Source organism: Vicugna pacos, chromosome 6 (assembly GCF_048564905.1).
Source record: "Vicugna pacos chromosome 6, VicPac4, whole genome shotgun sequence".
NCBI classification, from domain to species: Eukaryota; Metazoa; Chordata; class Mammalia; order Artiodactyla; family Camelidae; genus Vicugna; species Vicugna pacos.
This window is the reverse complement of record NC_132992.1, coordinates 29,778,412-29,804,452: the sequence shown is the minus strand read 5'-3', so window position 1 is coordinate 29,804,452 and position 26,041 is coordinate 29,778,412. Positions and strand designations below refer to the sequence as shown.

Sequence of the window (26,041 nt, the reverse complement as noted above, 5' to 3'; positions counted from 1 at the left end):
AGAATGGCCATCATTCAAAAGCCCACAAACTATAATTGCTGGAGAGGGTGTGGAGTACAATTTGATGCAGCCATTATGGAAAACAGTATGGAGATTCCTCAAAAATCTAAAATTAGCCTTACCATATGATCCAGCAATCCCACTCCTGGGCATATATCTGGAAGGAACTCTAATTCGAAGAGATACGTGCACCCCAGTGTTCATAGCAACACTATATACAATAGCCAAGACATGGAAACAAGATTATTCTGTATAGCACAGGGAAATATATACAAGATCTTATGGTAGCTCACAGAGAAAGGAATGTGACAATGAATATATATATATGTTCATGTATAATTGAAAAATTGTGCTCTACACTGGAATTTGACACAACATTGTAAAATGATTATAAATCAATAAAAAAAAATGTTAAAAAAATGTCCATAGACAGATGACTGGCTAAAGAAGTAGTGGTATATTTATACAATGGAATACTACTCAGCCATAAAAAATAATAATGCCATTTGCAGCAACATGGATGGATCTGGAGATTGTCATTCCAAGTGAAGTAAGCCAGAAAGAGAAAGAAAAATGCCATATGGTATCACTCATATGTGGAATCTAAAAAAAGAAGAGAAAAGAAAACATTAATGAACTTATCTACAAAACAGAAACAGACTCACAGACATAGAAAACAAACCTATGGTTACTGGGGGTAAAAGGGATGGGAGGGGATAAGTTGGGAGTTTGAGAATTGCTAATACTAACTACTATATATAAAATAGATTAAAAAAATTTCTTCTATATAACACAGGAAACTATATTCAATATCTTGTAGTAATCTATAATGAAAATATGAAAATGAATATATGTATATGTATAACTGAAACATTATGCTTTACACCAGAAATCGACACACTGTAACTGAGTATACTTCAATAAATATAAAAAAAAAGCTTGAAACGAAAAATAAATGTATAGTTTCAATTTTGCAAGAGGAAAAGATATAGATATCTGTTGTACAACAATGTGAGTATACTTAACATACTGAATTGTACACTTAAAATGGTTAAGAGTTATATTTTATGCTGTGTGTATGGTTTTTTTACCACAACTTAACATAAAAATTTATTTTTGAAAAAGGAACTTTTTGACTTGGGTTTTTTAGGATTTCCAGTAGCAGAGTCCACCCTGCAAACTCCAAGGATTCTCTCAATTTCACACTTTTTTAATATAGAATTAATCTTTAATTCTTTCACTCGTTTTACACTGATGGAGCGGGGAGGGCAGTTAGGTTTGTTTGTTTGTTTTATTTTTAACAGAGATATTGAGCATTGAACCGAGAATACACAATGAGGATAGAATAGTCTCTTCACTAAATAGTGTTATGAAAACTGACTATCCATGTGGAAAGGAATAAAATTGGACCCTTATCTTATACTATACACAAAAACCAACTCAAAATGGATTAAGGACTTAAATGTAAGACCTGAAACTGTGAACTCCTGGTAAAAATCATAGGCAAAATTTCCTTGACATTGGTCATGGCAATGATTTTTTTGATTTGACAACAAAAGCACAGGCAGCAAAAGAAAAAATAAACAAGTGGGACTGCATCAAACTAAAAAGTTTCTTTACAGCAAAGGAAGCAATCAACATAGTAAAAAGGCAGCCTTCAGAGTGAGAAAAAACACACATATCTGATAAGAGGTTAATACCCAAAATATATGAGGAATTCATGCAACTCAATAGGAAAAAAATTTTAAAATAGGGCAAAGGACCTTAATAGACATTTCTGCATATCAAAACCACAATGAGATAGCACCTCACACATATTAGGTTGACTACTATCAAAAAGTCAGAAGAAAACAAGTATTGACAAGGATGTGAAGAAAAGAAGCCTTGTACATTTACACAAGAGTGTAAAATGGTACAGTTAATATGGAAAATGGTATTCAGGTACCTCAAAAAATTAAAAATAGAACTACCATATGATCCAGTAATCCCACTTATGGACATATATTTAAAAGAAATAAAAATCATTATGTCTGAGATATCTGCACTCCATGTTTATTATAGTATTATTCATAATAGCCAAGATATGGAAATAACCTAGGTTCCCACCAAATGAATAGATAAAGAAAACGTGGTATATAGATACTATGGAATATTATTCAGCCTTAAAAAAGAAGGAAATCCTGCAATTCACAAAACATGGGTGTCCTTGTGGAGATTTTCCTGGGTGAAATAAGCCAGACATAGAAAGACAAATACTGTGTGATCTCACTTATGTGTAGAATCTAAATAAAGGAAGAAACAGAATAGAATGGTTGTTACTAAGGACTAGGGGTGGGTTAAAGGGGAGTCAAAGGGTACAAATTTTCAGTTACAAGATGACCTAAGGTACAGCATGTTGACCAGAGTAGGTAAGAATGTACTGTATACTTGAAATTTGCTAAGAGAATGGATCTCAAGTGTTCTCACTACAGAAAAAAAAAAAAAGGAGAGGAGGTAACTATGTGAGGTAATAGATATGTTCATTAGTTTGGCTTTGGTAATAATTTTACAGTGTTTACATAGATCAGAATATGTTGTACAACCTAATATATATAATTGTCATTCGTTAATCATACCTCAATAAAGTTGAGAAAAAAGAAATACAAGTAAATCTCTGTCTACTGCTAACTATTGAAATACAGACATCTGTTATTTTAACATCTACTAATGTGATGCAGAAACCATTTCAAAACAAGCTCCTACTGTTAAATATAGTAACTAAGAATAGACAGTTTTGTGTATGCTGTAAAGAGAGTACTTGAAGCTTAGTGTTCTTTTTTCTTTAAGCCCTTGTTGGGGTGCTGTAGAGGAGCCTAATGGCGTACAATCAGGAAGCAGTGTATCATTTCTCATTCATTGCCAGCTGTCGGTCAGTCATTAATACTGGCTCATCTTCTGCCTGGACTAGTGCAAACTCTGGTTCTATAAGAATGAAAGAATCCCATGAGGTGTCCACCCAGGCTTCAGTTTTCTCCTCAAATAACATGACTCTATCATAAACTAAATATCTCCAAGGAGTAGATGGTACAGTGCCCTCCGCTCACGCATAACTGAGTTTGAATACAAGGAAGTTTCAAAGTTATTTTATTATGTAAACTATCTCTGAGTGTTGACCCCTTTGAAGAGTAAATAGATGAATATTTTAATGATATATTAAAATAACAGAACCCAAATCTTAATTGCATTATATTTTATTGAGTTGATGCATGTTTTATGGTTGTTATTTTATGCTATTAAGTAGAGAGAGAAAATATGTTCAGATTTTAAAGGTACAGGTAAAATGGACCCACCAATTTGGGAGGCATTGGAGTATGGTCATTAAGAGCAGAGATGCTGGAACAGAAGCTGCTAAAAGCCGGCTCTAGTACTTACCAACTACATACATTCGTCAACCCTCAGCCAAAGGCTAATTTTGCCCCCCAAAAAATCTCTAACTTGGTTAAGCTAATATATTAGCCTGTAATTGTCCTAATAAGTGTATATTTGACAAATTAACTAACACTTTTAAAGTCCAAGATAAAATAAAAAGAAAAATGAATGTAGAAGAATAAAACAGCTTCCTAAAAGATTTCTGAAAATTATCAGGGGTCTAGGAAGATGGATTCATTACAAAGATCTTCCAAAAACGTCAGGCCTAAAGGGATGTGAGTATATATATGATGTGTTAAAAGAATCTTTAAAATAAGTAGACATTAGTGTACTTTGACCATAGTTATTAGTTTTCATATTAATAGCTCATTTATAGATCAGAAAGATTTTGTCTCTGGCCTATCCTTGTGTTCCCAAAATTCTAAACTGCCACAGCTGTTCAGTCATAGAAACCATGATCCAATGATAGAAACAGATCAAGAAATGCAGTAATGTTCATATACGAAATTCTTTTTTTTATTGTTATTTATTTATTTATTTATTTATTTATTTATTTATTTACTTTTATTGAGTTATAGTCATTTTACAATGGTGTGTCGAATTCCAGTGTAGAGGACAATTTTTCATTTATACATGAATGTACATATATTCTCATATATGAAATTCTTGAAGCTTACTTAAGATAACTGCCAAACCTTAATGAATGTCTATAGAGTATTCATTAGAGTAGAAAAGCAATATAGACAGAGGACTACTATTTAATTGTGGGCTTTTAGTAAGTGACATAGATAAAAGCCATGAATGAGACCATGGGTGAGTGATATCATTATCATCCAGTTATAAAATAACCAGGACCCTGTTCGAGAAATTTCTTTTTGGGGCTGCAAATAAAGAAGGAAGTTGGAAATACCAATCATATGAAATTGACACCAATGAAAAGAGTAATGACCTCACTGGTGTCACTTTTGCCATCACTGGGTCAGAAATAGAAAGGCAGAAAGCCAGTGGTATAGTCTGTTAGTGAAAAGCTCAAGAATCCAAATTAACAAGTGGGCCTAGATTTTTTTTTTCAATTTTTTAATCTAAAGTGAGAAGAAAGGAGTTTAACTATGTGAGGTGATAGATGTGCTAATTATCTTGATATTGGTAATCATCCCATGATGTATATGTGTATCAAATCACCACGTTGTATACTTTAAGTATATAAAATTATATTTGTCAACTTTTTCTCAGTAAGTTGGGGAGGGGAGTGTAGAAACCCGACTCTTGCCCTAGATCTCTCACTTCACATATCTGTGCCTGAGTATTATCATTTATAAAACAAATGAGTTAAGACAGATGATCTTTCAAATTCCAGTTCTGAAGTTCAACAATTCTATTATAAACCAAACAGTTACCTAGATAGCCAAAGGATATGGGGAAAAAGAAAGCAAACAGATACTAAACTAAGAAGGGAAGAAAATTAAACCAGTGAGATTTTATGGCAGTTTGGTAAGTAGTTTGAGAAAACGACATTAACCAATTCGAAATAGGGAAAGAATAACGGTGAAAAGGAATAATATGTTAATTTCCAACACTGAATTGTTGGATACACTGATTGGCACCTTTTGAGGAACAAGACAATTAGAAGTGGTGGATTAAGGTAATAATTAGCTTTGGTTTGAAGGATTTTATATGGTAATTATATGGAGAATGAGCAGAAAGCATTTCTTAATTATTGAAAAAAAACAAGATAAAATACTCACCACCCAGAGTTATCATGAATATTAAATAACATAATTTACATAAAACATCTAGCACAAGGTTGGAAATTCAGAAAGCTCCAGTGTTAGCTCTCTTTATCCTTATTAATTAAGGTACTAGAGATACACAGTAATGTGGTAAATGCCTAAATGTAACCTAGTACATAAAATTCTTAGAGATCTAAAATTTTAATGACATCATTTTTTTCTGTTGTCATTGAGGGAAGAGCTAAATTTCTTTATATTTAGAGTATTTAGTTCATATTCCTGTAACTCACAAGCTGATGGCAGAGTTTCTTCATTGCTGCCTTCATCTCCTTGTTCCTGAATGTGTAGATCACTGGATTCAGAAAAGGAGTGAGAACTGCATCAAAGATAGCAAGAAACTTGTCCAAGTGTGATGAGGGGAAGGGCCAAGTATAGAAGAAGATTAATGGCCCAAAGAATAAAACCACCACAGTGACATGAGCTGACAAAGTGGAGAGAGCCTTTGATAAACCACCTGAGGAGTGTTTCCAAACAGTGACAAGAATGAAGATATAAGAAATAATCAGTATGAAGAAGGAACCCACAGAGATGAGTCCACTGTTGGCTGTCACCATGAACTCCAGTCTATAGATCTCTGTGCAAGCAAGTTTGATAAGTTGAGGGAGGTCACAATAAAAGCTGTCCAATTCATTAGGACCACAGAAGGGCAAGTCTACAACAAAAGCCAGTTGGGCCACTGAGTGGATGAGGCCAAGGACCCAGGCAGCAGCCAAAATTAAAATGCATGTTTGTGGGCTCATGATGGTCAGGTAGTGGAGAGGCTTACATATGGCCACGTATCTGTCAAAGGCCATGGCAATGAGCAGCACCATTTCTGTGCCCCCAATAGCATGAATAAAGAAGATCTGAGCTATACAGCCCCCAAAAGAGATGGCTTTGCGCTTTCTGAAAATGTCATAAATCATTTTGGGAGCGGCAATAGAGCAAACCCCCACGTCAAGAAAAGAGAGATTGGCTAGCAGAAAGTACATGGGGGAGTGCAAGTTAGGGTCAGAGCTCACAGAGAACACAATGAGGAGGTTTCCCATCAGGCTTGACACATAGAATGCAGAGGAAAAGAGGAAGAGAAGGAGCTGGATCTCCCAAGAATTGGAGAGTCCCAGGAACACAAACTCAGACACGACAGAGCGGTTGGCTCCACCCATTGCCGCTGCAAGCAGAGATAGTACAGTTTTACCTGGAAAAGAGAATAAAGAAGATATCAACTTTGTGGGGAGTCAGTGATTGCATGAAAATATTGCCTCATTTCATACAGCCAGAACACCTATAATATAACCCCTTAAACAGCAGTTGCAGAAAAGATGCAAAACTCATTGCCGTAAAGCACTTTTCTAACTCCCCCAGCTTCCCTAAAATTTTCTAGGTTTTGAATATAATATTCTGCTGAAACAGAAGGGTTATGAGAAGCAGGATAGCAATGCCCTGGAATAACATGGGGGAAGAAAGAGGAAATGGAAATGGACTTACTGATTTCTCTCTCACAGTTTGTTACTCCTGCCCATGGATTTCCCCAAACCTCTGACAGTTCTGATGACTTTCATTTTTCTTACCCCCTTGATTACCTCCTATATGCAGTGCTATCAATTTCATTAATACTCTCCTGTTTAGCCTTGCTATTGCAGTTTTATCAAATCACATTCACCTTTTCCTCATAAAGAGAGAAGATAACATAGAAACCCTAAAGGTGTCCAACTTTTGGAGCTCAGTTGAGGGAGTGAAAGTGATCACAAAGCTTGAACTGGGAGAGAATATAACAGAGTTAGAATAAGTCAGAAAAGAGATTTGTACTGCAGAATCTAAACATGGATGAGCTAATGCAATGTAGCCAGCAAAATTCTATTTGATTGATATTTGTAGATCATTGTCCATGCCATGTTCACTTTTCATGGGTTCATGGAATGTCAGAAAGAACACAGCACTTGGATTCAAAAGAGTTGTAATTTAATCCTAGCCCTAAATCCATGGAAAGGGCTTAGACTTAAGTAGGGCAAGTTATTTCTCCAATCCCTTCCACACTCAACTCACTTCTTGAAGTCAGTTTCATCATCTGGAAGATAAAGGAACTGAGGTGGATGATGCTAAGTAATCCTTTCAAGCCCAACACTTCCATGATTTCGTAGCACGGTGCCAGCCCAGTATGTAGTGAAACTCACCATAATGATGGTATTCTCTGCAATGGATTGCTATCATATTCACCACCTTTTCCCTCATCTGCAGTTGGTTATTGGTCCCATATCCCATAGAAAGCCCTCTCTTCATATTTAATCTCCCTCTTCTCTAATTCCATTTGTACCACTTACATGATTTATTAGCAAATTATTGTAAATTAGCTATGTCGTTTATTTTACCCTTTATCATAACCATCAGTAATCAATCAACAAATATTTTCTAGATACCTACTAAGCACAATGTATTGTTCCAGGACATTATGGGTTTCCTGAAGTATTAAAATATTCACTACCCTTAAGGCATTTACATTTTAGCACATACAAAAATATAAATAACAAAAAAAGTACTTAAATAAAGAAAAAGTAGTATGATCATAGAGTTTTTGAAGCAGAAAACATAACTGTGAGCCAGAGTAATCAGGGCTATCTTCAGAAAGAAATCAAGACCTGTGATGCACTTCAAGATATGGATATAATTTATTTGGATATACAATTCATATCTGAATCAATGGAACAGAATAGAGAGCCCAGAAGTAAACCCGCACACCTACCATCAATTAATCTTTGACAAAGGAGGCAAGAGTATACAATGGAGAAAAGACAGTCTCTTCAACAAGTGGTGTTGGGAAAGCTGGATAGCTGCATGTGAATAAATGAAATTAGAACACTCCCTCATGCAACTTCATATCTGAGTCTTAAAGAATCATTGAGATATAATCAGAGAATATCTCCCGGTCTGAAGTAGTGTTTGATTATCTATGAAAATAATGAAAACAAGCCAAATTAAAGCAAAAACAGTGGCTACCATGGGCAAGACACAATTAACACCTTTACACACATGATCTTGTTTGATATTTATAATAACCATAAAAGTTAGTATCAGCTCCTTTTTACAGCAAAGGATATAGAGACTAGGAGAGGGAAAGCAACAGGTTAAAACAGTAAGTGGTAGGACTTACATTCATTCTCTGATCTGCCTCTTAACTAATATATAGAGAAGACTTTTCTTTCATGACTTTCTGATTATTTAACGCACTGTAGTCCCTTTCTGGATGCCCCAAGCTCTACTCTCAGTATCCTAGGCAGATCTAAGTAAAAGAAAAGGAAGCTTTGTCCTCAAATGTTCACAAGCATCTGGGTTTCTTTAGCTGCTTCAAACACATCCATAATTGATTCTGCCTATTGAAATAACCATCGTAGGAAAAGGCAAATCTGTATAATACCTGCATCTCGGAGTTCCTGGTTGAGTTCCCGGACTGCCATTGTCTTCATCCACATGAACTCCTTCAGCTTCCCATCCAGGACTCTGCTTGTGCTACTTTCTAATTAACAGAGGAAACAAAGGTACCCTTACCTCCACATCAGGAAATAGAATAAAGCCCAGGACTACACTGAGTCAAATTCTGTTCCCACTTACAAGACTTCCTCCTAATCTTTCTAATTCCCTTTCTTGGCTCTCAATCTTGGATAGCAATTGATAAAAAGGAAAAAAAAAAGGTAATTTCAGTTTCTGACTTAATGTGCTCTTTCTTCTCATTTGTGTTGATTCTTGTTCATTAAGCTTAGCTGAAGCTGCTTCTGTTGTACAAGATAACAATGAAGTGATTTTTTACGAAATGATCCTGTCGCCAGAAATGTCTATTCAGTACTGGCCTTTGGGGACTTCAACACTGTACACCAATATTCCTAAGCTATTTCTGTATTTGTCACCACTGCACTCATTTAAAGACCTAACATGTGACTATTACCAAAGAGTTAACCTACTCAATTTCCCGTGGTTAAATCTAGCATTTCTCCATTTACAAAAAGCTGTAAAAAATGCTGTTATTGTGAAAGATACAGCTAATTGGCACACAGGAGAGTACTGACCAAATGATACTGAAGAGACAGGCTCACCAATATGGGTTCATTTATCCAGGGGAATTGTCACCCAGAATCCTGGCAGACCAACACAGGAGGCTGGGAGTGAGTCACAGAAGGGAGGAAAAAGAGATCAGAAAAAATTATAAACACCATTTTCTTTACTTAATTTGAAATATTTATTTCCTGAGCAAGGTATATACTTTTCTTATATTTATATTAAATTAACTCCACCAAAGAAACTTAGCAGAAAGACAGGGAACGTCATAGAAGCCGTGTGTGTGTGTGAGAGAGAATTATCTATAAGGCTATTCTGCTCTACAATTAAAAGCTAGCATATCCATAATCTGTATGAAAGTATTTAGCTATTGATCCAATTACACAGCCCATAATTTCACATCAAAAATGATACTTTTAACTTAGAAATAACTGTAGTGTGTTGGACTTGGTTATGGATTATGAATCAGAAGACTTAAATTCTATTTAAGTTTGATCAGTAACTTACTCTGTAACTTCAGATAATTCACTTCATGTCACTATAGTATTATTTCCACACCTGTAAAATGAGCAGATTATAGAAAATGATTTCTGCAGTCCCTTCTGGGCCCAAAGCTTTCTGCACTGCGTACAGCTATAGTTTTCTTGTTGATTCATGGGGAAAGGAAGAGAGTACAGAAAGAGGAGATGAACATCAAAGAAAAAATCTGATATAAGGTCTATTTTTGCATATATGGCTTAGCAAACATAAGAAGAAGAAGACTCAGGAGATAAATACAATTCAATCTGAGCATGTTTTTACTAATTATTATAGAAGTAATAAATACAAATTTTAAGAAATAACATATCTGTTTGCATTACGTACAGCCCTATAATAGCCTAACTCTGATGACACATAGAAGTAAAGGGGAAAAAAATTAGCTAATGAGAAAAAAATCCTGCTAAGCTTAAACACAGTGTCATTCATTCATTGACATGAATTTCCTACAAAGAGTTGGTGCAGGAAAAAATATGCCACATTTTAAAAAGAGCCAGCAGTTAAAAGAAAAGACAAGGAAGGGAAGGAAGGAAGGAAGGAAAGTGGGGGAGGGAGGGAAGGGAAAGGGAGGAGAGAACAGGAGAGGAGAAAGACAAACACTACATTGTCCCTAGAGGGTAGAAACACAGGGGGAAAGAGCATGGTTAGAGGGCCATTCTGTAGCGACCAGGGCAATATGCCTCCATGTATGGAACATCACTCTGCTTTCTCCTTACCTACCTTCACCCCAGGCTCAGAGACAGAACCTTCAACCACAAGAAATGATGTATCCAGAATGAAGAATAGACCCCAAGCTAGGCAAATGGAAAAATTACTCATTTGGAATCCTTACATTAAATTTTCACACACACCCCCTGAAAAAAAAAAGGCCTAAGAAAGAGAAAATATAAAGGAGGAAGTAGAAGAAAGAGATGGAAAGAGGGTAAAAGGATATAGAAAACAAGATATTGGGGCAATATATCGTTTTGTAATAGGAAAGAGTGTAAGATTACCACAAACAACTGTGCTTTCTAAGTTGTAAAATGCTAAGTAAATTTGAAGTAACTTGAAAAAATTTTTAATTAATTTATTTATTTTAAATTTAATTTAAATTCAAAAAATCAAAAATAAAAAGAGCCATCACAATATCTACACAATTAAAAACAATTGTTAGGAAAGAGAATCCAGAAAAATATCACCACTCAGCAGATAAAAATCATGACCAAATATTTCACCATGAATTTTTTAAAATTACGGGTGTGATCAACTTTATAAAAAATAAAAAAAGACATCAAGGTGTAAAAGCTCAAAAATATTTGACAGGAAAAGAGACTAAGTATGAACAGACATATCTCAAGAAAGAATAGCAGAAAAAATAGTCATCACAGATATGAAGGTAAAATATCTGTGAAAGAGACCAAGGGGAAGCAGACACTGCTGAAACACAATAGGAGAGATAAAGACAGGGATAAGGACAGCGAAGTGGAAATGATGTAAGAGATTAAAAGGTGTAGAGAAGACACAGATACAAAAGATTCAATGTACACATAATTGGGGTCCCCAAGAAGAAAACACAATGAAACAGAACACATCGTTAAGGCTCTCACTTAAGAACATTTTCCAGAAATAAAGGAAGACTTGACTTTCCAGATTGAAAGAGCACCCATCCAAAAAACCAAAACAAACAAAAAACTATGACACAAAGTATTCAACACAAGGTATAACATTTGACAAAATACAGCACATTTTCTTGATGAAAACTCTTAGCAAACCAGGTGCCCTAAATTTAAGAGTTAGGAAGCTATTAAGCTTGAAACTTATAAATAAATCAAGGGGAATTTGAATATATATTGATTTGAATAAAAATGAAAACACTTAGAGTCTAATCTTTTAAAAAATTTTTATTCAAGTGTAGTTGATTTACAATGCTAGTTTCAGGTGTATAGCAAAGTGATTAGGTTATACATACACGTATTTTCAGATTCTTTTCCATTATATACTATTACAAGAAACTGAATACAGTTCCCTGTGCTACACAATAGGTCCCCATTGTTTATCTATTTTATATATAGTAATGTGTGTCTGTTAGTCCCCAATCCCTAATTTATCCCTCCCCGCCGTTTCCCCTTTGGTAATCCTATTTTGTTTTCTATGTCCATGACAAATCCTCCTCATTCAGAAGAACAGTTAGTAATATGAACCAAAGCCTTAAGGATATGGTTACTCTTTGCCCAGGAATTACTATCTATTTTATTCTAGAAAATAATAAAAAAAAAATACACAATGATGTGTTATAGCGTGCTTCCTATTAGTAAAATTTGACGACTGACTACATATACACCAAAGGAAAGCTGGTTAAAAAAATATATGGTTTAATTTATTTTATTCTGAGGCAGAAGCCACTGGGTGAGGACCTTGGATATAGTCCCAGTATTTTCCCTGTTGCTCCGTTTTGTGGCTGTAGGGGTACACATCAGATTGAGAAAAGCCTACTCAGCTCTAGAGGAATTCATGGAAAGTGAGCCACTCTTCAGACCTAGTCTACAGTCTGTGGTTTAACTGGTAGTGTCTGTGGGAAGATTGGGTCTGGGGATGGAGGGGGGTTGGTGTTCACTACTGCATTAATGCCCTTGTTACTTATCTCTTGATTTGTTCACAATCCAGGTATAAGATCCTATTTCATCATTACATGTGAAGAAGGAAAAAAATCAATTGAATAATTGCAGCTTTGCTTATTTAACTCCAAAATATTTAATTAAAAAGAAAGAAAATTAATGTTGTCTGGTTATTCATTGTATAAGCATTTATAAATAATCATATAATCCACTTTCCCCCCTCAAAAAAATTTTTTTATGGTTTAAGCTTCCAGTTATAAACTAGGTCCTGAAGATGTGATGTACAGCATAGTGGCTATAGCTAATAATACTGTATTGTATATTTGAAAGTTGCTAAGAAAATAGATCTTAAAAGTTCTCACCATAAGAAAAAAATTTTAATTGTATGTAATGATGAATGTTAACTAGATTATTGTGGTGACATTTCACAATATATACAAATACCAAATCATTATGTTCTACACCTGAAACCAATGTAATGTTAAATGTCAATTATAACTCAATTTTAAAAATAGGGTGAAAATCTTTAATGCATGAAGGCAAGAACTAAAAAAGAGAAGAGCCAAAATATCTTTCCTCAAGCTTGTGAGGGTCTAATCTTTTAGCTGCTGTTTACTGGCAAATTTGTGAAGGGGAGAGGGTAAAGATTTGTTAGAGCCATTAATTTTAACCTTAAACATTACCTTCCCATCCTTTACTAACAGTCTGTTGCTGACGATGATCATTCAGAGGTTCATGGATGGCAGGCCAGCTTCATAACAAACTGCCTAACCTATATGTGACTAGTGCTTTCACTCAACACCTGGCCCTAATTCATTTGGTAACTCAAAAAGAACAGTGAGGTAGCAAAGGAAACCATTAATAAAAGGAAAAGACAACCTACAAAATCGGAAAAAATATTTGCAAACGATGCAACTGACAAGAGGTTAATATCCAAAATACACAAACAGCTCATACAACTCATTATCAAGAAAACACAATCCAATCAAAACAAATGGGCAGAAGACCTAAATAGACATCTTTTGAAAGAAGATATACAGATGGCCAACAGGCACACGAAAACATGCTCAGCATCACTAATCATCAGAGAAATGCAAATCAAAACCACAATGAGGTATCACCTCATTACACCTGTCATGATGGCTATCATCAAAAAGGACACAAAGAGCAAATGGTGGTGAGGATGTGGAGGAAAGGAAACCCTCATACACTGGTAGGAATGTAAATTGGTGCAGCCACTGTGGAAAACAGTATGGAGATTTCTCGAAAAACTAAAAAATAGAACTACAAAATAGAACAGCAGTTCCATTCAGGGGTATATATCTGGAAAAAACCCCCACGAATTTGAAAAGATACATGCACCCCAATGTTCACAGTGGTGTTATTTGTAATTCCTGAGATAATGGAAGAAACCAAAGTGTCCACCAGCAGAAGAATGGATAAAGATGTGATGTATATATACAATAGAATATTAATCAGCCATAAAAAAAAAGAATAAAACTTTGCATTTGCAGCAACATGGATGGACCTTAGTAAAATAAATCAGACAGAGAAAGACAAATACTACGTGATATCACTTACGTGTGGAATCTAAAAAAATAATACAACTGACTCTATATGAAAAATGGGAAAACAGATGCACAGACATAGGAATCAAATTCATGGTTGTCAAGGGGGAGACGGAGCAGGGTAAGGACAAGTTAGGAAGGAGTATGGGAATAACAGATACAAATTACTATACACAAAATAGATAAGCAGCAAGGATTTACTGTATGGAAAAGGGAATTATACCCAATATCTTGTAATAACCTACAATCTGCAAAAAAAAAAAAACCCAAATTGCTATGCAGTACACCTGAAATTAATACAATGTTATAAGTCAACTATAGTCCAATTAAATAAATAAGTAAATAATGAAAACAAACATTCCTTAAAAAAAGAAAAGAACAATGAGATACTCTTTAGTTATTTAAATTATTTCTGAACAATATATTTGTTTTATCATAATTATATATGATGTATTTTATCACATGAAAACTTTAATACATTACTTAATTATACCATTTATATTTCTTCAGTTAAACAGTTCTGTAACAAATTTTCTTTTGTACTTTCAACACTTTTTCATTTAGTCAGTAACGTGGTTCCCATAATATAGAAATCCTTTGCGTTTTTATTTAGTGTTGCCTCTTTCAATCCATTTATAATATTTTAATATTCAAATAGCTTTCTTTGCCATATAAAAATGGTGGCTGTTACTTAGGAAATAAACAGGTTAAAACATAATTATCTCACACACTGAGGAGTATAGGATTTTACATCATCTATTCCCCCAAAATTTGATTCATTAATGATATTAATGTTTCCTGAGTTGTCACTCTGAGTTATCTCAAATTTCACCTTCCAATCCTAACTAATTAAAACCCTTAATGTCAATTAAATCTGAGTGTGGATGGTCAAGTCCAGATGTTAGCAGCCTCAAATTCTCAAAGCTACCTAGGCTATTTTCTTCATTTTGTTTTTTCCTTCAGATACACAGACACTGAGAAACTCAGAGGGCTTGGATATTGATACTCATGTATATTAGAAAAGAAATATCTTTGAGAATCACTACCAAAGAGAAGAGCATCCAACATTTTCTTGTGATGGAAAATGTACCCAATATGCGACATTTCTGCCTTTACCGATGTCTTCAGTAGTAACTGAAAAGGACACTACATTCCAATAATGAATTCATCCCTCCCTAGTGATTTCAGTTTCCTTAGATCAAGGAGCCTGTGAAAAACTGACCAGCTCAGAACAGAGTCCTTAATGAGAGATTTCACAGAGAGTACTGAAAACCAGTAACTACACTGAAAAGATTTGTGAAAAGTATAATAAAAGAGATTAACTTCTGAAAATAATCAAGATCAATCTGAATTTCTTGTACTGTGTGAAAAAAAATTCTTCCTAAAACTTAAAACCTTACCAAGCAGTCTCTTCATTGCCACCTTCATCTCTTTATTTCTAAATGTATAGATAATAGGGTTCATTAAAGGAGTAATAAGGGCATCAAAGATGGCTAAAAATTTATCTATGGGTAAGGTAGGGAAAGGCCACACATAGACAATAATGCAAGGGCCAAAGAAAAAGACCACTACGGTAATGTGAGCTGAGAGAGTGGAGAGGGCCTTGGATGAACCACCTGAAGAGTGTCTGCGAACCGTGACCAGGATGAAGATGTAAGACACAATCAAGATAAAGAAGGTGCCCATGGAGATGAAACCACTGTTGGCTGTGACCAAAAACTCCAGTCTGTATGTGTCTGTACAGGCAAGTTTGATGAATCGAGGAAAATCACAATAAAAGCTATCCATCTTGTTGGGACCACAAAAGGGTAAGTTCACAACAAAAGCAAGCTGGGCCACAGAGTGGATGAGTCCAGTGGTCCAGGCAACAGCTAGAAGAGAAATGCACATTCTTAGGCTCATGATGGTCGGGTAGTGGAGGGGCTTACAGATAGCTATGTATCGGTCATAGGCCATGACTATGAGCAGCACCATCTCTGTGCCACCAACAGTGTGAATAAAGAACATCTGAGTTATGCACCCTTTCAAGGAGATGACTTTATGTTTTCTGAAAAGGTCATAAATCATCTTAGGGCTTGCAATGCTGGAAACACCTGTGTCAATGAAGGAGAGATTTGCCAACAAAAAGTACATGGGGGAATGTAAATGATGGTCTGAGAGGATTGTGAGCACAATGAGAAGGTTTCCCAGCATACTTCCTATATAAAATACTGTGAAAAACAGAAAAAGAAGAATCTGAACCTCCCAAGAATTGGTGAGTCCCAGCAACAAAAATTCAGACACCACCGAGCGGTTTCCTCCATCCATCAACTTCGTGCACAAGGCTGACCCTGAAGTTACCTGAAGAGCATAAGAGGGAGAAAAACATAATTTGTAAGTTGGAAGAAAAGTCCTGGCTATACAGTTGCACAAATGTCAAAAACTAAAGATCATTTTGTCGTTGTATAGAGTTACTTAGAGCTTACATAGTAAAAGGATCTCAAAGAGCCAGAATCAGACATTGTTTCATGCCTAGATCTTGGGTATCATTTAATCATGGACCTCAAATCAGGTTTGGGCATCAGTGCATAATCAAGAAGGGAAAATGTAGACAAAGGCAACTAAGAATTTAAGAGAGGTGCATTAAGAAACAAGAGAGATTTGTCCTTCCTAATATCTACAGTGAAGTATGCCACAACATGGAAACATGTGCAAACAGGCTCAGGGAGCTGCTGGAGAGGTCTGTAATTTATCGTTTTTAACAGCTGCCTATTTCACGCTGTGGATAGACCATAATTTATTTACTAATTTCCCTATTAATCAGTGTTAACCTAGTTCTAGTTTGGAGGGACCTACAGGCAATGATGCAAAGAAATATGCTTATACGTATATCCTTGTGTATTAATGCTTCCCTATCTATGGCATGAATTCCCAAGAATGGGATCACTGGATCAAAATCACATATTTTTAATTTAGTAGTTTTACCTAATTCTTTCCAAAAAGACTGTAATAACACATATTTTCATAAGAATAAATGTTTATACTTTTTCAAATTGTTGCCAGTATAGTGAGTATAAAGTGATTTTGTTACAGTAACTTTCATATCCCTGACGACCAGTCATTTTGAACATGCGTTTTCTTGCAGTTTGGATTTGCTCTTCTGTAAATTGCCCTTCCATGCTTTTTCCTATTTCCTATTATGCTATCTTTTTCTTGTCAATTTTTGAGCTCTCTTTTTATAGTATAGATACTAAGCTTTTGTCATTCATTATATATTTTTCTAAGTCAATTATGTATTATTTTTGTTTATGGTTTCTTTTGTTATACCCAAGTTCAGTTGTTACATGATTAAATACAGCTCTTAATGTTTTATAGCTTTTGAGTTTAATCTTAAGTTAAGCTATCCCTTGCTCGTGGATCATACGTGTACACTCTCAGATTTTCTTTCAATATTTTATTATTTTTTCTTTTCTGTTTAGGACTATGCTCTATTACTTTTGTATATGGTTTAAAATATAAGTCCACTTTTAACTTCTTCCAGATGAATAGAATTGTACTGGTACCTTGTGTTATGTGGCCCAATCTTGCCACACTGAATTTACTTACCATTTTCACCATTGCTGAATTCTCAAATATTTTGGGACCTGCTTCTAAATTCTTTATTCTGTTTCCACTGATACATGTATCAACTTCTGTAAAAGTATCAATATTTCATAACAGTGGCTTTATACTATGTCATGATATCTGACAAAGCAGGTCCCTCCTTCATTGTTGGTATTTTCCATGCTTTCTTGGTTATTCCATTTAACTTAAAGACCCCAAAAGCCCAATGGACCTCTTGATTCAAATTGCTTTAAATTTGTACATTAACTTCTAATGAAGTAACATTGTTATGATGGTGTCTTCCCATTCAAAAACATCATGCATCTATCTATCTGTTCAAACCTTGTTTCACGTTCCTTAATAAGATTTTGTCATTTTTTGTACATGTTCTGTAACTTCTCTGTGAAAATTATTCCTGTGTATTTTTTAAACTTTTTTTTCTTGGCAATGTGAATGGAATATCTTTTCCATTTCTAGGTTCCTCTTGCTAGAAAGGAGAAATATTCTTTTTGTCTTATATGTAGCCACCTTATCACATTTTCTTATTGAGCATAGTAGTTTTTTTTACTGAAATTCCTTAGATTTTCTTAAGGAAATGGATTAATCATGAAGCCTTTTACGTGCTATTATTGTTTTTTCTTGAAATTAGCATCTGCTTCTTCCAATGCAGCTCTTCTTTCAGATCTATTATAATACTGCAAGCATCCCATCCATCCTGCTCTTCTCAAGTCTTCATTTGTTTTCACTAATCATAACTGAAATCCTACAACATAGGATAGCTGACCTCTCCCCATCTGACCTGAATATGGCCATCAGACGACTCTTCCTAGGTAGCACTTTGATTATATACCTGCTGCCACCAAAACATGTCCAGTGGTTCTTATTGCCTTTGAAAGTACAAATTTCTAATTTAGAATGTGCTTCTATAATTTGGCTCTGTACCATCTATCCAAGATCCTCTGACTTTCAAGAAATATTTATCCCCCTCAGTACTATCTGCTCTATTGCCATCAATGACCTCCTCCTTAACTCCTTGCACTCCGACTGCTCTCCCCTCCACCTTCTTTAAACGGGTCTCATGAAGATCACCAGATACCTCAGAGTAGCTAAGTCTTCATCCTTCTGATCTCTCCACATCATCTCACACTGTTCACCATTTCCTACTTTCTGAGAAATGTTGGCAATAGTGGGATGTGCAAAGACGTTGTCATCTCTCTCCCTATTGGTAATGTCTGTTCTACAGGTTGCACCTGAAGAAGGTAATTCCTCAGGTAAGAATTCTAACTAGAGTCATTAACATAGGGAAAGACTTACATCCTTGTAGGTTAGAGGCCAAAGGGCAGATCGTGCCTAAATAGACAATGCACAGCATAACTTTAAATATGGATAAGTATGTAAATACTAAAACCTGTTGTGGGCATCCTTTTTAGGGTGCCATACATGGTTTTCTCACTCCTCTCCAAACCCTTAGACGTAAGCTACTTACGATGATTATTTAGCATTATTTCCTTCTGCTGAGTCCTCAGTAGAGATAGAAATTATTGTTACCACCAGATACTGATCTTTCATGCACATGAAAAATGTCAAGGGAGTCATAAACTAAATCTTTTGGACAGTGACTCAGCCATATAATTTTTTTATGATATCCAGGATATCTCCTTAATTTTATGATATCCAGGATAAACACTTTTAATTATTAATGGCATCTCTTTTCTCAACTCTTTTTGACATATTAGGAGTTCTCTGATCCTACTCTATCTGCACATCATTTCTATCTCTTTAATGTGTTAATAAAGCTTGGTTGTAGCATGGTAATAAGAGTCTATCTAATCATAAATACACTAAGATTAATTTCTGACTCTTATAGGTCATACTTCTCTTTATTCTGATCTCATATTGGCTTTAGAAAACATTAATATTGTATTATTATATATCACATGTTATTTAATAATGTAAATATTATTCTGTACTATGCCCTCTGGAAATAAATAACTGTATGTAAGAATATTATTCATCATTATTAGCCATATGTTATAAACTCATCTGAATTAAGAATGTTCCTATTCTTTCACATAATTTCAGCTAAGACAATTTCTTTAAGTTGTGTCCTAACATAAATGTTACTTTTAAATTTGTTTTATTAATTGTTTCCTGCAGGATATAAATACCAAAACTTGTAACATTAATTCCTTCTTCTGAAAGTTTATAGTCATCCTCTAAAAATCTTTCATACCTTTAGTTGCTCAGTAACAGGGAAGAGCATCATAGGAAAGAGGAATATGATCCCTGTGTTATAGATAAGTAAATGAGGACTCAAAGAGATTAAACGAGTTGCCTAATTTTGCACAGATAAGTGTCAAATTCAAACTCCATTCTTGCCACTGTTTTAAAGATGCAATTGAATAAAAAAGTACTTGAAGGAAATGTTAAATTTTAGCAGTTGCTTTCTAGGAAGGGGCTGTAAGTTATTTTTTCCATCTTGTTTATACTTTTATATATTTTCTATTTCGCCCATGTATCTCTCTTTAAAGAAAAAATATTAATTAAAAAGCAAGTTGACTCCAGAATTCAGACTTTTTTCACTACACTACTCGCTACGTCACTGACAACCTAAAGTAAAAAATAACTTCATGGGCATGAGGAAGTAGCTTTTACTGCCAAGGTACTTGATAGAATTTCATAGAAGGCAAGTGGGTCTTTGGTGTCTACCACATCATCCCCAGCTCCTCTCCCATCTCATCATACTGCTTTCCATCCTTGCTCATTATCTACTACTCTCATACTGTCCCTAGCTATGCAAGACCTCCACTAGACATCCTCACCAAGATCTTGCATCTTCTGAGTTCCGAGCCTTCAAAGCATCATTTTCAATTACACAACTTATACATTGGGCTACTTCTACATGAAGTGTTAGGAGGAAATCATGCAATCACCTGGGTTTGTATAAAACCCAACTTTCATAACTCTCATAGTATTTTTATTTTATTTATGTATGTCCCTAATACTTTCGTGCTTCCTGAGTATTCCTGTCTGCTCCCATATATAACCCACCCTCCTTGCACACCAGAAAGAGACATCAACAACTTGACAACTTCTGATGAGTTGCCTGTACCTGATCTTAGTTCCATATAGTGAAGTTTTCACATGACAATGGTAGCTTCCTGGATTCCACTGTCTGCTTCATTTGTGTTGCATCAAAAACAACAAATGAATATTCTCTGAGCCCTAGAAATGACTCATATCCAGTGATGAAAATATTATTAATCCTATTGGCAAAGAAAGACAGTAAGAACAAGAACCCTCTCTTACCTCAATTATACAAAGAATCAATTCTCCTCAGATGGTATATCAGTTCCCTCCAAATTGTGCGCAAAGATAGAACGCCTCCATTATATAAAAGCTATACTTCCTAAAGGAGAGAAAGAAGAATTAGATTGATAGGTTCTGAGGCCCAAATGAGAGAATTTGAGAGTTTATAGAACACAGAAATTGAAAACATCACTTGGGAATTTATCTACTGTGAAGAAACTTAAAGGAAATAACAGAATAGGGGAATAGAAAGGAATAAAATAGAAATGATGAAAAAAGTTAAGAATGTTAGAAAAGAAATAGAAAAGATGAAAACATCATGCTTTTCCTCCTCCCTCGAACACCCTCTTCTACTCAGAATTCCCAGCCTTCATTCACCAGCCTGCTTAGTGTCATCTGCTCCAAAACAATCTCCCCCAGTACCCTGAGCAAGAGCCATACTTTATTCATCTTGATGCTCTTTTTGTCTGTCTTGTTCAGATTACATATGCATCAAATATGTTAAATAACAAACTGTAGATTAGGTAAAGAGAGGAAAATACTACTGAGCAGTCAATCACTGGAGAGAGACCCAAGGATAAGTAGGATTCATTTTCAATCTGCTATTTGTTTTACATACGTTTTACATGACAGTGCTTGAAGTAGGAACATTTTTCTCAGTTCAGGAGAGGGCAGTTTCACAATCTGATTGAGATTGTAACCTTTCCAAAACAAAGAGTTTAATACTGTTTTTCCAAGTAAAAAAAAAAAATTATAATTAGCATTTGGTGACCAAATGTTGGTGTGAGTCTTGGGAATAGCCAGCCCTTCATTGATTGGATTTTTCTGGGAATTATGCCTCAGAGTCCAGACTGATTTTCACCCAGGGAATAAAAAGAACAGAAGAACAGAGGAAAGAAAGTAGCTTCTGGGTACCAGATTTAATAGTACCTTAGATCAATATACAGAAACATTTATGGTTGAAAATGAGTCAGGAAAGGGAAAGAGTGTTGCTGTACTCTAGTACTAACTGGAAGTTTCATGGCAAAAACACTCTTCAATGAGAAAAGGTGGTAACAGCAAGTGAGAAACCACAGAGCATGAAGCTGTCTCTTACTGTAGCAATTTTCGCTCTAGATCCCTTTCAGTCCCACCAGACTCAAAATTCAGGACCTTAAACTGCAGATTTGTTTCATCAGAATACTGTCAAGTTATAAAATGTTAATTACTGGAGGCTAAGAGGTATTATTATGTCTGAAAGTTTTGGAATAAATACACGTTTTCAAAAAATACAGTCTTCCATAACTACATTTTATAAAAGAGTTTCTTGTACTTTTATTATTCTATAATCTTTTCCTACACTTATATTATTACCATCCTTCTTCAGGTATTATTGCTTCATATTAGCTCCTACAAAGAATTACAGTTGATTAGCTCTGACACCCCACCACACCCTGCCTTAACCTGATCAATAAAGGCAAGCAAGCAGTGGTGCTCAGTGCTGAACAGTCAGTATTTAACAAATACTCATTTTTAAAATATGCTTGGCTAATTTTTTCTGACGTAGCTTAGAATAATTTATATGGTTAATGTATCCAAATGGTTCATTCCTCATAAACACAGCCTCTGTGATCCGCTGTTACATGAATTCAGTGAAGTAAACCTATTGTCTGGGCTCTACGTATTTGTAGAGAATATCATGATAGAATTTAAAGATGCATCTGTGTGCCATTTATAAGACATGTATATAAAAAATACAGGTAGAAAAAAGGTAAAAGTAAAAATACTACAAAAATTATATATCCAGAGAAACCCACTAGCACAGCTATATCTATATCAGACAACATATGTTAAATGAAAAGGCATTATTAGGAACAGAAAGTACTACTATATAATGAAAGGTTCGATTCACCAGGGACATTCTAAAGTTGTATACAATTAATATCTTAGTCTCAAAATATATAAAGCAGAAATTCATTAAATACAACATTCTTTCAAACATAATAGAAAACTTCAATACATTTCTCACATTATATGTCAAATAGACAAAAAATAGCTATGTTATTATAGATTTGAACAATTATGAACAATATTAATGATTGAGTAAGCAATCATAATATGTTTGAAATATAAGGAACTTTGTACCCAGCAATTAAAGAACACAGTTTTTTCAAACACACATGGAGCAATTACAAAAACTGACCAAGTGAGAGAACATAAGTAGTTTAATGTATTTCAAAGAATCAGTATTAGATAGACCTGAATCTATAACCAAATGTGATCAAGTTATGTGTTTATAAAAGAGACTTTTAAAATTCTAATATATTTTCCAATTTTAAAACTTCTAAATAATTTGTGTTTCAATGAAAAATTTGTGGAAAATTTAAAATACTTAGAATGGAACTTGTGGCGTATGAAAGCCTACATGTACTTCAATGGAAATGAGAAAAGAAAAAAGCCCAAAAATTGAAGAGCTAGCTTTCCAACAGAAGAAGCTAGAAAATAAATAGAATACATTCAGAGAAAGTAGGAAACATAAGAGCAGGAATCAAAAATCCTGAAAATAAATATAAAGTAGGGAAGACCAACAAAGCCAAAAGTTGCTTCTTTGAAAAGACTAACAACTAGGCAGTCGTCTCATTAACTATATCAAGCAAAACAAAATTCTGTATTTGTATGTCTTCTTTATAGAAATGTCTGTTTAAACCTTTGCCCATTTTTGAGTTATTTGGGTTTTGCTATTCAGTTATTTGAGTTTCTTAGATATTTTGGAAAAACCTCTTATATAACCTCTTATGGTATGCAAAGATTTCCTCCCGTTCCATAGGTTGCCTTTCTATTCTGTTGATTGTTTCCTTTGCTGTGCAGAAGCTTTTTAGTTTTTTGTAGTGCAAAGTGTTTATTTTTGCTTTTGTTACCTGTGTTTTTGGTGTTATATACAAGAAATCATTGCCAAGACCAAAGTCATGAAGCTTTACCCCTATGTTTTCTCCTAGAAGTTTATAGTTTAGACTTACACTAAAGTCATCATCCATTATTGAGGTGAATTTTGTGTTGGGTGTAAGTTAGGGACCCAATTTCCTTCTTGTTGGGTGGCTTGGGGGGCAGGTGGATCTTCAGTTTTCAGTTTTCCCAACGCCATTTGTTGAAGAGACTATTCTTTCCCCATTGTGTATTCTTGACCCTCTTGTCAAAGATTAGCTGACCATCTATACATGGATTTCTTTCTGTGGAGAAAATGGAACTCTTCAACAGTTTTGGGAAAATAAATTGGTACCACCGTTATGGAAAACAATATTGTGATTCCTCAAAATATTAAGAATAGAACTCCTATACCAAAGAGATATTTGTACTTCCATGTTTATTGCAGCATTACTCACAATAGCCAAGATATGGAAATAACCCAAGTGTCCACTGACAGATGAATGAAGAAAATGTGGTATTTACATTCAGTGCAATACTATTCAGTCTAAAAAAGAAAGAGATCTTCCATTTGTAACCACATCCTCACCAACACGTATTATTATTATTATTTTTGATGGTAGCCATCCTAACAGATGTGAGGTGTTTTCATTATAGTTTTGATTTGTATTTCCCTGATAATTATTGATAATTAATGATGCTGAGCATTTTTTCACTTATTTATTGGCCATTTGTATGATTTTGAGAAAGGAGAATAAGACAGGACATATCCCTATTCCTGATTTCAAATTATATGACAAACCTTCAGTAACTGAAAGGCAGACATACAGATCAATGGAACAAACTAGAGAGCCTAGAAAGAAATTCATAAAATGACTTACAAATACTATTGTTAAATGAATTGTAGAACAATGTGATCTTACTTTGTGTAATTTTTAAATGCATAAATAAAAATGATAAAAGAAATTTTGACAGTTACATGTGAGTGATATCATTTTGGTAATTTCTTTTCTGCCTTGTGCTTATCTTTATATAACCTACAAATGTACTTTAGATTCTACTGGTTTGTTATCCTGAATAAGTTTACTTTAACCTTTGTGCTACATCTACTAGATTTTCCCATTCTTTCCCACTTCATGTGATTCAGAAGGAGAGTTGTTTCGTTCTCCCTCTCAGCTTTTATTTACCATCGCTCTTTGGGAAAAAAACAATTATTGACTTCCCATTGTAGACCAAGCAGACCTCTAGGTACAAAGAACAAAAAAAAGAAATCTTATTTTCTGCTTTATGGACCTTTTTTCCCTGTGGAGAGAAACGAAAAATAATTACAAAGCAGTCTTTCAAATAGATGTAAAGTCATGAAGACATTAAACAAAACACATGACAGAGAATGACTAGCTGAAATCTGAATAATGAGTTACAGCCCTGTGGACACCCAGGAGAAGCTCTCTGCAGGTGGAGGGAGGGGCCAGTGTACAGGACTCAGACCATGAGCTTGGTGTACTCAAGCCACAGAAAGTCCAAAATGGCTCAGAAGAGCAAAACGTCTCACTGGAGTTGGCAGGGCCAAATGTTTTCAGGCTTCGAGGACCCTGGTTAGGCACTGAGATAGAGTAGGTATCTACCTCCTGTCATGCTGTGGTGTCAGTCTGCCCTTAGCCTCCAGAGCTCTCCGTGAGCTTCTTTCCTACCAAGGCCTGCACTTGTCTCTGAAGACTGGTATATCATGGGTTCTAACTCCATTCCATAATGTTCACAAATTCATCAGTCCCCTCTACTCAAACCTTTCTGTTGAGTCGCACATCCTACAACGTTCCTTAGTTACTTGCTGTGATTTTTGCCTCAGAGACCCATTGTCCCTTCCTACAATTAAGTTGAATCCTTCTAACACAATTTTTTGCAGTTAACTGGCACAGGATTTAGAATATAGGGCATATTCAATACCTTCTTTGATTAATTGAATTTCTATCTATGAAATTTTTTTCATAATGTAGTCAGCTTGGTAATTTCTTGGTAACTTCTTCCAGCACATTAAAAAGCACCACAGATAATAAAGAGGATGTGGTATATATACACAATGGAATACTACTCAGCCATTAAAAAGTGAAATTTTGCCATTTGCAACAACATAGATGGACTCAGAGGGCATTGTTCTAAGTGAAATAAGTCAGACAGAGAAAGACAAATACACTATGATATCACTTATATGCAGAATCTAAAAAGTACAACAAGCTAGTGAATATAACAAAAAAAGATATGGACTCACAGTTATAGAGAAAAAATTAATTGTTACCAGTGGGGAAAGAGAAGAGGGGAAGGGCAATAT

The 26,041-nt window shown here is 34.9% G+C and overlaps 3 protein-coding genes across 3 annotated transcripts in view; 1 reads left to right on the top strand and 2 right to left on the bottom strand.

The window, feature by feature from the left end:
* Positions 1-26,041, top strand: part of LPCAT4 (lysophosphatidylcholine acyltransferase 4) — an 89,546-nt gene that overhangs the window by 21,653 nt on the left and 41,852 nt on the right. The gene's annotated exons all lie outside the window — the stretch shown is intronic.
* LOC102531765 (olfactory receptor 4F3/4F16/4F29-like) lies at positions 5,405-6,343 on the bottom strand. Its single transcript, XM_006201600.3, has one exon. It carries the CDS (start codon positions 6,341-6,343, stop codon positions 5,405-5,407), a length of 939 nt encoding a protein of 312 aa, XP_006201662.1.
* Positions 15,265-16,239, bottom strand: LOC102528742 (olfactory receptor 4F3/4F16/4F29-like). Its single transcript, XM_006201759.2, has one exon. It carries the CDS (start codon positions 16,228-16,230, stop codon positions 15,265-15,267), a length of 966 nt encoding a protein of 321 aa, XP_006201821.2. The 5' UTR covers positions 16,231-16,239.